The sequence below is a fragment of the Vulpes lagopus genome, chromosome 4 (genome assembly GCF_018345385.1).
Source record: "Vulpes lagopus strain Blue_001 chromosome 4, ASM1834538v1, whole genome shotgun sequence".
NCBI classification, from domain to species: Eukaryota; Metazoa; Chordata; class Mammalia; order Carnivora; family Canidae; genus Vulpes; species Vulpes lagopus.
Genome location: NC_054827.1, coordinates 149009762 through 149022787, shown reverse-complemented (window position 1 = coordinate 149022787; position 13026 = coordinate 149009762). Strand labels below are relative to the sequence as shown.

At 47.7% G+C, this 13026-nt stretch overlaps 1 protein-coding gene across 3 annotated transcripts in view; it reads right to left on the bottom strand.

Moving 5' to 3' along the window:
- The window catches only part of KCNIP4 (potassium voltage-gated channel interacting protein 4), a 1126626-nt gene that overhangs the window by 223223 nt on the left and 890377 nt on the right, over positions 1–13026 (bottom strand). Inside the window, exon 1 of one of the 3 annotated variants that reach the window (XM_041753799.1) lies at positions 3332–3449. The exons of the other annotated variants lie outside the window; for them this stretch is intronic. Within the exon in view, the coding sequence (XP_041609733.1) occupies positions 3332–3443 (112 nt within the window). The 5' untranslated portion in view covers positions 3444–3449. Of the gene's footprint in view, positions 1–3331; positions 3450–13026 lie in introns of those variants that run through there. 3 annotated transcript variants of the gene reach the window in all.

Here is a 13026-nt window from a genome sequence, read left to right as displayed (position 1 = left end):
ATTGGAATCTAATTTAGGTGAGAGCAGAAATGTTTCTCTTTGTTCTTTTCTACCCATGGCTAATTTTCACTAGACATTGTAGAGGATAATACTAAGGTGACATTGCTTTATCCCAACACTACTACAGACCCTCTCCTTCAAATAGACTCAGAACTACTTTCTAAGTAAATTAATGCATAGTCAAACTAGAAAAATTGCTGTCCATAGTTGCCCCAGGGAAGAATCATTGCCCCTGAGGATGGTATAAAAGTTTCGTGTGGCCTTAAAGAAGCTCATGGTTCTGCTCTGGGCTTCATGTCCAGTTCTCCACTAAAAAGAATGGTTAATTCCCTGGCCTTATTCTGGGCTGTATTTTCTAATGCAATCAGTGAAAAGTTTGGCAATCTACATCGAGACAGCCCTTTTGGGAATTTTTATCATTTGTAATTAGAAAGGAGGAGAGATCACCTAATATTTTGTGGCTTTCTCTGTATTTTGTGCCTTCTCCTTATTCCTCCACTTGGCTGGTGGCCTAACACCCTGAGTTCTGTTTCTGCTTGGACACTGCCACGGCCTGAGAAAACACAGACGGGAGGTGTAGGCCAGACCTGTCATGGTCTTACTGGGTCTCCCTGCTGGGTTCTCCCTGGATAAGGCATTTATTGCCATTGAGTACACGTCACAGAGAGTCAAAATGCAGTGCAGGTCTTAGAGGTAAAGAAGCTCAGGACGCTAGTTAGCTTGCTTTTGTCCCAACCCTGCCTCCAGCCTATGATACAGGCAGTAGTCTGGATTCGCTCGCTTACATGCCGCCCTGGGTGCCGCACTCGGGGTGGGGTCGACACCTTGTAGAAATTGCGTGGCTATTGTGTAATCTTTCCTATGGATGTAGTTCCTTCAGATATCTCTCAGGGTGTTAGTGGACAGGTCAGGACTAGATTCCAGAAGTGAGGACATTTCCCACATATATTTTCATTGATTCTCTTTTCCAATATTAGGAAAGAAAAATAAGTAAAAAGTGTGTTATAGTAGGAAAAGAACTATATGCTACTCAGTAGTCCTTGGCTTTGGTCCTGTCTCTCCCCCAGTTAGTTTTGCCTTCTGGTAAATCAGTTAACCTCTCTGGATTGTAGTTGTCTCCTACGTAAAATGAAAGAGTTGAACTAGACCGGCATTTTCTAAAATGTACTTCAGAACAAAAAAAGACTGACTTGTCAAGTAAAGTGGGTTATACCCCATGTATGGTGACAATCTGCATCTTCGTGCTAAAGCACAATCAAGGCTTTTATATCGATCTCAATTTTTACCCAGCTTATTGGACATTTTACATAATATCTATGAATGTGTATCATCTATAAATTGTGTGCATATATATATAGAAATATAGAATCATTTATGGTTATGGATATCAATTGACTATGAATATGGATATCCATCCGACCAAAGACACTGCAGGCTAGTGCAAAAATCTGTGATTCTAGTTGAGGGAGTCAGCTTCGCGATTCTACTTTTCCATATTGTTGGAACTCAAATTTGAAGTTTTCATCTGAAAACTGTCAACTTTAAGTGACATAAAACAGAAGTTACAGAATGAAAGCTGAGTCATTTGCAGTGGTCATAAACCTGGGCCCTTTGACCTTATATGTGTACATTATCAACAGGGGCAATAAATGAACTCTGAAATAAATAAATGTCCCTCGGTTGACCTCCTCAATACCCCCATGGCTGTCCCCCTTTAGCGAATGCTCCACCTGGCTATGAAACCAAGGCATCTTGAGTATTGCGCCTTCAATTTGGGGGTTATGGTTCAGCCAAGTTCAGAGAACAAAAATCTAATACGTGATCGAATTTAACAGAAGGAAACTCTCCTCATCACAGAAATTGAAATGACGTCATCTGTATTTTATCACAATACCAACATTAGTACACTGGGACAGAATCCCGAAACAACGCAAGGTTGTTGACTAGTACTTGGAGAAGTTTGTCGATGCACCGTGTTCCTCCCAGGGATTAAATACAATCACCACGTAATACGAGAAAAGGAAGAAACTGATTTTTTGAGGTTTCGTTTAATCCCGTTACAACATTATTCTCTTGTGTGCCTAAGCAGAGCTGTCACAGAGTGAGAGTGCTTACAGGAGGACATGGAAACTACACGGGAACTTCTCATGTGCTTAGAACAGCCTAAACAGAACCTAACAAACTTAGTTTGTTTAAAAAAATAAAAGAAAGACTCCCTGAAGATAAGATACATCGACCATTATAACATATTAACAGACACAACCTGTGTACCGGATCTAATTTGGATGATGTCATTTTGGCTATCGGGTCTGTAGTTAGGGAGATGAGAAGCACGGGCAGGCTTAAATATCGCCGTCACCTTCCAACATCACACACAAGGGGAGAAGTGAAGAGTCATAAATAACTGGGCCATGAAAGAGCATGAAAGAGCAGCGTACTCTTATCTGCAGGGGATACTAGCAGGTGCTTAGGAACTACATCCTTTCTCTTGAGAAGAAAGGAGAGCTTGGATGTAGAACTGACCTCGGATGCTGAGGTCTAAATGATTCAAGGCAGGTTATTTCAGTAGAAAAATCATTTCATGAAAAAATAAATGGGCGTCTATACGCTATACACGTCTCGCAATTCATGCACGTCCATCTATCCAAGTTGCTAAAGCCAAGTTAACCAACTTTCCTCCCCCCATCTTTGAATAATAAAATCGAGTAGTAACATGTATACTAGATGGATAAAATATTTGTTGACAGCAACAGCGCTGCTCCGTGCATGTGCATGTGTCTGGGTTCCCACTCCAAAGCCGGAGGGGCCCTCCGAGTGGCTGGATGGGAGGTGTAAATGAGACACTTTTGCAAATTAAGTGTTCAAAGCACAGTTTTGCTAAGCACCCATTAACTCGATTTTAACCCAAGAGCTTACCCATCTTGTATCATAGTCAGCGACCCAGCTCCACCCCCGCACCTCCCAACTCGTGAGGCTCCGGCGGGCATTTCCCTCGCACGTCAGGGTTCCAGGATCACTAATGACACGAAGGCGTGGGAGCCATCGCGGACCTGACCCCCAGCACCCCGTACCCCCCCATCCCCAGGTAGGGGGGTGCACCCGGGCGGTGCGCCCGGTGCACCTGACCTTGCACCCGGGCGGTGGGCTGAAGCCGCCCCCGCAGCCAGCGGGGCTGGGGCACCCCGGGCCGCCCTCCGAGGCCCCCAGGTGCGCTGCGGGTCCACCTGTGCGGCCCGCTGCCCCCGCGCACCGGCACCTGCTGGAACTTGGCGGGCGCGGAGCGTCCCCAACTTGGGCAGCGCCGGCCGGGCCGCGGGAGCCGCCCCGTTACCTTCGGAGAAGTCGATGAGCCCCAGCAGGTGCAGCAGCTTCAGCGACGCGCAGATGATCACGACGATGCCCACGGTCTGCAGCCCCTCCGACTCCCACTCGAGAGTCAGCATCTTCCGAGCTGCCGGCGCATCCCCGCCTCCCGCCCCGGCGCCCAGGGAGTTAACTCGGGACGCCGAGCGCCGGCGGCCGGGCGCGGACCGCGGGGGGCGGGGGGCGGGGGCCCCGCTGACACCCCCGTGACACCCCCACCCCCACCCCCACCCCCACCCCCCGGGCCGGCCGGGGTGCAGCCCTGCCCCGCATCTCCCCGCGGGCCCCCAGCCCTGCGCCGCCGGGGAGCGCGCTCACGGGAGCCAGGGGGGCGTGTGCGGAGCCCCGAGACCTGCCGCGACCGCGGGGCGGGGGGGGGGGGGGGGGGGGAGGGGGAGAGGGAGAAGGGGAGTGGGGGAAAGGGGGAGAGGGGAGTGGGGAGGGGGAGAGGGGAAGAGGGGAGAGGGGAGAGGGGAGAGGGGGAGAGGGGAGCGGGGAGGGGTGAGAGGGGAGGGGAGAGGGAGCGGGCCAGAAGGGGAGAGGGAGAGAGGGGGAAAGGGGGAGAGGGGAGGAAGGGGAGGGGAGGCGGGCAGAAGGGAGAGGGAGGGGGAGCGGGAGAGGGGCAGAAGGGGAGAGAGAGAGGGAGAGGGGGCAGAAAGAGGGGGAGAGGGAGAAGGGAGGGGAGAGAGGGGAAGGGAGGGAGGGCAAAGGGAGAGAGGGGGAGCGGGGCAGAAGGGGAGAGGGAGGGGGAGCGGGGCAGAAGGGAGAGGAGGGGGGAGAAGGGGAGAGGGGGGGCAGAGGGACAGAGGGAGGGAGCGGGGACAGGGCAGAGGGGGAGGGGGAGGTCAGAGAGGGGGAGAGGGCAGAAGGGGAGGAGGGGGGCAGAAGGGGAGAGGGGGAGAAGGGGCCAGAGGGGGAGTAGAGGAGCAGGGAGAGGGGGGAGGGGGAGAGGGGAGGAGTGGGCAGAGGGGGAGTAGGGTAGAAGGGGAGGAGGGCAGAAGGGGAGAGGGGGAAGAAGGGGAGAGGGAAGCGGGGCAGAAGGGGAGAGGGGAGCGGGGCAGAGGGGGAGTGGGGTAGAAGGGGAGAGGGGGGGAAGGGGAGAGGGGAGTGGGGCAGAAGGGAAGGGGGGCGAGGGGGACAGGGCAGAGGGGAGAGGGGGGCGGGGCACGCCAGTGGCGGAGGATGCGCTTGCCCCGGCTCCGGAGCTCGCCCCCTCCGGGGACCCCGGGACCCAGCGGGTGGCCGGGAGCTCCCACGGAGGCCGGGGTGACTGTCGCCCCTCTGGGGCCCTCAGGCGCCCACCCCCCACCCAGGACGTCACCCGGGGGCCCAGCGGGGGCTTCTGCTTCAGGAGCAGGAATGGGGGCGGGAGGGGGCCTGCTGTTCACCCCAGCGGGTGGCCTGTCCCCTTCCCCTCTGACTTCAGCCCATCTCAAAGCAGAGTTTCACAAACTTCCCTGGGGACAGAAGCCACCCAAGGTGCTCCTTTAAAATGCTCTCTAGTGGGGAGTCTGTGTGATTCAGAGGATTCCGCAGTTTGTGTGTGTGTGTGTTTAAGTTTTTAAAATGTGTTCATGAGAGCCCCAGAGAGAGAGGCCGAGACACAGGCAGAGGGAGAAGCGGGCTCCCTGCGGGGCTGGATCCCAGGACCCCAGGTCACCCCCTGAGCCGAAGGTAGGTGCTCAACCGTGTGCCCCGCAGGTGCCCAGGACTTTGTGTTCCTAAACAAGAAGCCAGATGATTCTTCTCTGGCGTCATTAGTGCTGAAGGATCCCAGGGGGGCTCTACGCCAAACCGCACCAAACATCCCAGCCACTTTGTGGGAGCTCTGGGCTGGGGGAGGCCAGGACCCCGCTGGCTAATCCCCTGCCTGTCCCCTCCGCTCTGCTGGAGCCCAGCCCCAGAGTGCTGGGGAAGAGAATCAGGCGGGACCCTGGATGTAAAAGGGTTTTCCACCCCTGGAACTCACTAGGAAAATGAATACCTTGGGCCCTGGGGGGGGGGGGGGGGCATTTCTTGGTTCTGCTACTTTCTTGCTGTGTGATTCTCTCCAAGAAATTTAGCCTCTCTGAAAACACACAGCTCCTTTTCTGTGAAGTTGAGATTATAATACTTTATTTAAAGTTCTCTATTAAAAAAAAAATAAAGCTGTCTGTGTAAAGGGATTCACGGGAATTAGCGGGGTTGCCTTAATGGTGAACGAGTCCTGAGCGTCCCGCATGTGCTGATCCATAGTGCACATAGTGCAGTGATTTATGGACAATTGACTCATCCCCACGCTGTGCATGGCGATGTCGCATCATCTTCACTTTCTGGGCGACGAAACCGAAGCATAAAGTGGTTAACTTACTGGTCAAAGCTGCGGTGGGCACAGTGATTGGTAGGCAATGGGCATTCATTCATTCATTCATTCACCCGGTTATTTCTTAAGAGTTATTGCCCTGTCACGGTGAGCTCTGAACAGTACCCGGACGGTAAAGGCCAACCCGATCCTGTGGGCACATGCGGTGTAATAAAGGGAGCAAGCGTGACCTTGAACGCGGCCGCCAAATGCACCAGCACTTGCAGAGATGGCTCTAGGAAGCACTGGGAGGGCACAGGGAGGGAGAGCCCACGGGGGGTGGGTGGGGAGACTGTAGAGGAGGGCCTCATTGCAAATGAGGGGCTGCCTTATCATCGGAAGCCACCATCAGGCTTCGGGGGACACAGACCCCGTTGAATCCTGCTTCGGTCGCCTGCTTGCTCAGTGACCTTGGGGACACCACTCCATCTCTCAGGATCAGTTTTCTAAGTTCAAGATGGGAGTGTGACTGCCCACTTCTTGCCATTACTGTGAGACTTAGCTGCGGAGAGCTGAGCCCAGTGCCTGCTTTTGTGCGATTATGACAGCAGGGCCAGCTCCTCAGGGTTTCTGCTGGCTCTAGATGGAGGAAGGGACTTTGCTCCTCCCTGGTCCTATCACCCTCTCTGCTCCTAGGTTGAGTTTCGGGAAGACTTCCTGACCTCCCGGTCTATTTTTCTCCTCTGGGCACCAGGAATACAGTTGGGCCACCAAGTTGGCTTTTGTAAGTGCTTTTCATTTTGGATTATACGTTTACGAGAAATATCTCTCTTATCTGCCCAACCACCTATCAATTTAAACATGTTATTTTCAGTTTCTCAGCAAGCCCAGTGCAGGGGAAGCAGTTCTCAGAAGTTGATGGGTGAAGGAATGTTTTATGTAACCATTCTCTGAAATTTCTGACAACATCTGACTATAGGACGTCAAAAGTCTTTTTTTTTTTTTTTTAACTACAGAAATTAATTAGGTCAAGTGAACTGTAACTGTCTCTTTTAATCCTCTACAATTCCATTTTAAGGTTAGAAACAAAACAGAACAAAACTAAGATACAGAGAAGTAAAGTGAGTTGACCAATGTCACACAGCTAAAAAGGTATAGATGCAGAATTTATTGTTCTTTTTTTTTTAAAAAAAAAAAGGTTTTATTTATTTTGAGAGAGAGCATGAGTAGAGCAGGAGGGGCTAGGGAGAGGGAGAAGCAGACTCTCCGCTAAGCAGGGATCCTGGAGTGAGCCTCAGATCCCAGGACCCTGACATCATAACCTGAGCCAAAGGCAGACCCTTAACCCACTAGGGAGCCCCTAGATGCAGAATTTAAGCATTGCTTTGTCTGACTTCCAAATTCGTTATTCTCCCTTTATACCCCTCAGCAGATTTCAGCAAATAGTCATCAGTTGATCTCTTGATTTATAGACTTAGGCAAAGAATTTTTAAATCATCGCATTTCATTTTCCAGGAAAGAAACCGCCACCATCTTTGAAATGCATAGAAAGACTCAGGGGTATAATTTTGTTAATTCCAGGCAGGACTTCACGTCAGTACAATGGCTTTCCTCACACGAGATCCATGGGCCCAGGGTCTTGGGGGCCCAGCCAATCCCGATCTGCACCAGCTACCTTTACTGACTGTTTTTCTAAGCTCCTCCTGCTAACTCCAGCTACAGGATCCTTTGGCTCTCAAGAATGCCAGGGGCTCTTTCACAGGCACACCTCATGCATGGCAGGATTTCATACGCTAGCAGTGCCATCCATGAGTTTTACGCATCATCTGACCAGTCTAGGGAAATGGGGGGGCACCTGGGGAAGAGTGATATTTCTAGAGTCATCTTGGGAAAGAAGAGTTGGCTCTATGTTATTAAAAAAAATAATTCCAGGTGATGGTTCTATCATTTCATTGCAGTAGCTTGTTAGCCTCGACCTAGTTACATTAAAATATTCCTTGTCCTTCTCTCATTATTTTCAGGCTCACCCTTTTCTTTACATTATAATAGATGTCCAGCAAAGGTCTGTCTTCCAAAAGAAAAGCAAGCCAAAGGAATAACCTCACTTCTCTTGCTCACTTCCTCTAAGCCAGGCATTGTATTATGTATGTTCCACGTATAAACTTATTTAATCTTACCCTAAACTAATGAGAGAAGTGTTATTATTCCTATTGCAAAAAAATAAAAATAAATAAAACCAAGGATCATTGAGATTATTTTTACAAAGTTACATTCAATAAAGGACACAACCATGATTTATATTTGATTGACTCCATTATGGCTGCTAACAGTTAAATAGATGGTATAAGTATTAGGCACTAGTCTAAAATCTTCACACCTATTAACTAATTTAATTCTTTCCTAATGCTATGAGATCTATACTATTTCTCTGGTTTCAAGGAGAAAATGCAGGCTTTAAAGGATTAAATAATTGGTCTGAAGTCTTATAGATAGTGCTTGGCAGACTTGGGATTTGAACTTGCAAATCCTGGGTGCCAGATTCTGCACATGGTACCATTCGCCACTGCACCCTTTGGCCTCCCTGTCTCTTGTTGGTGATTCTTTAAGTGGATCTCTGTTAAGGATTATGAAGGGGAAATATTGCCAGAAACCCTTGGGAAAGGAAAAATGGATTCCAAGAGGCATGCCCAAGCCAATGGCCCAGTCTGGGAGAGAGAGGGTCAGTGAGGAGACTTTCAATTTCCTTGCACGGATCCATTATATTACTTTAAATGATCTCAAAAGGGATGGTTAGCCTGAAATCTGAAATTAATCATTTCCTCCTCTTTGTTTTAGCTTCAGTTTGAACTTTCACCAGGTGATGTTCCTTGGTATAAAAATGCTCCTCATCCTACTGGTGTCATACAAATACCAAAATAAATACAGAGAAATGTGAAAAAAAATATTTAAGTTAGATAGATTTATCTACCTACCTAGGGAGTCTCCAAAAATATAAATAGAATGACAATGCATATAGGAACTAGTTGAGTCAAACTTAAGTTTATTAGTTTATATGTGTAAAAACATTTAGAGATCATTTAGAGTTGAAATAATTCAATCTTGTATTTTAAGGAGGCTTAAAAAGTGAGGTGCAGAGGGCAGAACTAACTTGCCCGTGGTCAAAAACCGTGGAAAGTGGACAAAATTGGCTTGACTCAGCTCGTCATGATCCCTGAATTGTTAACTGCAGGAGAAATTGGGATGATCCACTGAGAAACTAGGAAGAAATCAAGTTCTAAAAGAAAAATTTTCTGATCTCAGTAAATAGGAAGTAAGAGAAGCAAAACCTCAACGTAGTCGGCATTTTCTAGAGGGTTCTGAAGAAAGAAGCCTCATATAGGTTTTTGAAAACACGCGAGGAGAGGAGAAATGAATTTCCAGGAATGGAAATGGGTGCACACTGGGGCGAATTCGTGATGGTGACGTGGCTGGGTAGAGGCCCCTGAGGCAAAGAAGAAAAATGGGACTTGAAAATTGTTGTAAAAGGCCTCTTAACATCTTTACAGAGCAAGGAATGAGGACAAGGTTGGTGTCACTTGGAGTCTCTTCTAATTTTAAGATTTTTCTCACCAAAATGATGAAAGTTATTTACCCCAGTGCCTTCTGTTCTATCCCTACCCCAAAGTCTATCACATCCCTCTGTCTTGGGGTTTCTCAGTGACTTGGAAAGATCCCCACATGTCCTCCAAATAAACTTTCCACTCAAACATGCCAGGACTCATGCTGTTTCACTTAGCTGCAGGGCTCATTCTGAAAGGTTCTTAAATGCATTTGGAGTGGATTTCTTTAAAATATGTATATGTTTGTCCATTAAACAATTAAGGATCCAACCTTCTGGTCTGAGTGCCTATTGGATCCATAAGGGAGAGGGGGAGAGGGGGAATACTTTTCACCTGAAAAAACTTCCAGCAATATTGCACTAATGTATCTTGAAAATAGTTCTCATGCATCATATGATCAAAGCTCATGCGGTATATAATCTTCATATAGACAAACCAGCAGATTATCTGGGAATTTAACTAGGAAACATTCCTAAAAATAGACTCTTTCCCTGCCATTTCTGACTTTTTTGCCTGCTCTGATTTCCTTTTCCTGGCTTTTCTGGACTAAAGTGAGTGGGCTCCTGGATTCACCCATTTAATCCAACATACAACTTCGACTCTCATGTCACAGTCCTTTTTATGTTCTTTCTCTACAAATGGTCTTGCCATGTGCCACCATAATGGGCTGGCTGTAGGGCAGTGATTTTCATGGATAATAATAACAATTATCCCTTGCTTTTTATTTTATAATTAGGGTTATATTATTGAGCCCCTACCTTGTAACAGTGTACTGTACACATTACATGAACTATCTCACTGAATCATCACAACCCCTCAATAGGCTAGGTAATATCATTAATCCACTTTTACAGATGAGGACACGAAATGCCAAAACTTAAGTAACTTGCCCAAGATTATGAAAAAAAATCAGAATATGCCATTCTGAAATATGTCACTTTGGAAAAACGGTGATGTTGGGGTGCCCGGGTGGCTCAGTGGTTAAGCGCGTCTACCTTCAGCCCAGGGCGTGATCCTGGAGTACCGGGATCGAGTCCCACATCGGGCTCCCTGCATGGACCCTGCTTCTCCCTCTGCCTGTGTCTCTCATGAATAAGTGAATAAAATCTTTAAAAAATAAAAACGGTTATGTTGAGCTGAAGGCATTTGAGAATCACCAGATGCAATGACGTTCTCGGTCCTCCTCTTATCTACCTAACTGTGGCATAAATTTCCCTTTGTGAAACTGCCCTCTCCTTCTCCTGTGCCAGGAATCAGAAAGCAATTCTTATCACTGGAGATTGAGAGTGGGCACCAAAATAAGTCTGCATAAACAAGCCTAACTAAAAGAAGCCTTATCTTCTATTAGTTTCCCTCATATATTTCCTAGTCACTGCCCTACAATTTATCATCCCTTGAGGCCCAAACTCCCTTTCTTTTGTTAAAGTGATACATAAGCCCTGGGGTCTAATTTCTTGCTTTTATGAGTTTTACTTGTTTTCTGTGAACTTCCAAATATACAAAATGAAAATTGTATGTCTTTTCTCCTGTTAATCTGCCTTTTGTAAATCTAATTTGCAGGTCCCCAGAAACTGAACCTAAGAGGGTAGAGGAAACATTTTTCCTCCCTGATAATTACATGCTAGAAGTCAAGGACTTGTGATTTAACCTCAGAAATTCTCACTCAAGAGTCCGTGTTCTTACATCCATGTGGTGTCATTTGTAAAGATCACTATTTTTGTTTTATTTTGTTCTTATTGTGGTCCCGTGAAACCAAGAGAAACAAGGTTTAAAATGAAAATGGCTTCCAGAAAGGTAGCATGTGGTGTGGCCCTCACCTCGTGTTGAAATGTGAATGTTCAGCATCAAGTTCTTTCTTGGAAATAAGATCAAGAGAGCAAAGAAAAGAGAAACAAGATGAGGGGAAGGACTCAGGAGATAAGGGGTAGCAGGGAGAAGGGAAGGGAAGAGAGAGGAGAGAAGACAATGAAGAGGGAGTCATGAGGGAAGAGGCAAGCAATCCTCCATGCCAGCCGCTGTGACAGAGTCGAGAACACACAGCTGGATGCAGCCTGTTTTCTACTTGTGAAATTCTCAGACTTCCAGGTAGATGAGATCTAAAATATGAGTAAAACAGACTATAGGAAAGGGTTGAGCGAAGGGTTACTTCTTGAAATTGTCCCACCTCCCTGATCCATCAAGCTCTCGAGCTCCCATAACGAGCAATGTAGACTATCTCTTTAGCTCCACTTTCTCAGCCATAGCCTGGAAGCTGAGCAGGAGGCTTTAAAGCATGAAGACTGGCATCTCCACGGATATTGCGCCAGCCAGAGCTAGGCCACGAGGCCTTCAGTGTCTGCTCCTAGCCCGTGATGCCTCCCCATTGACTTGTGGCAGGGCCTTGTTGCCCTAGACCGATTGCTTCATCAGTTTGATCCTCTCTGTTCTTAGGCATGAGATTCGCATAGATGGACCAGGATGTTCTCAGAGCTGCCCTGGCTCATTTCCTGTCCTGCAGCAGCACTTTGGGAAAGAAAGCCCAACAGGTTTGGACTGAAATGCATTGCAAATCTCCAGGGACACTGAATGATTATGTCGAACATGTTTCATTGTATAAAGAGTTGTAGGGATCTCTGGAAGGAGTATTTGTAGAAGTTTCAATGTCCTTCTCTGAAAGCACTTCTAAATCCCCCTTGTTTATTTGCTCGTTCATTCATCCTCTCTCTCATTCATATGTATGCACACTCGCGTGTGCACACACATACACACACACAGTCATCCCTGAGATCATTTCTGTCATCTGCGAAGTCAGAACAGGTGAGGCCCCAGTAGATACAGAAGTCTCGTTTACCCCGAGCTTAGCACGTGCACATTCCTGCTGGGGGTGAAAAAGCACAGTAACGGTTCAGCGAATGACTCTACGGTAAATGTTTCGGATGTAGGGCGCGGGTCAGAGTACGCTTCTGTTCTACAAATGCTAGTTCTCTGAAGTGAATGGCTCAGGTTTGGCAACTGGGATTCGTAGCCAAGTCTTGGGACGCTCAGTCCAGTGTCTTTCCACTCAAACAGAAAGTTAAGACCTCTGCATAATAGTAAATAAAGAAGCTAGGAGGGATCATGCACCATGGAAGAGAAAGACTTTTTCCAGTGAGAACAAAAAAAATCCACAAGAAGGAGAAGACATGGTCAATTAGGCATGAAGGCCCAGCCTAATAGTGCATGCGTCCGGTACTGCTCATGGTGCAGCTATTGCCAGGGCTCCCAAGGCAGACACATCTAAGACTTGCTTCCAACATCCACTACAATCTAGCAGCCTGGGAAGCTGGGGCTACATCTGAGGGAACTTTTTTGGCACCACGCACTAAACTTCATTTGGAAACAAAGAGAGGTAGAGGAAAAAAATCTCCCAACTGCAGCTCCAAAATCAGAGGCTTAGAGAGCTGGAGTTAGGGAATTACTTATCTTCTGAAAATGACACATTTCCTACAACTTCTAGTCAGTCAGTGAGGGAGGTTGGGTCTGCAGGAGACTGCTTGTTTTCCACCATTAGATTATTGCAATGCTGAAATCAGTTCGTGCTAGTTTCCCTTTTGCTGCTATAACAAATTACCACAAAGTGGATGGCTTTAGATATCTGAAATGGGTCTCATTTGGCTAAAATCAAGGTGTTAGCAGGGCTGTGCTCCTTTAAAAGTCCCTAGGAAAGAAACTGTTGCCTGGCCTTCGCCGATCCTAGAGCCCACCCACATGCCTTGGCTGTGGTTAGCCCCATCTTCAACACCAGCCGTGGCCAGCTGAGTCTTT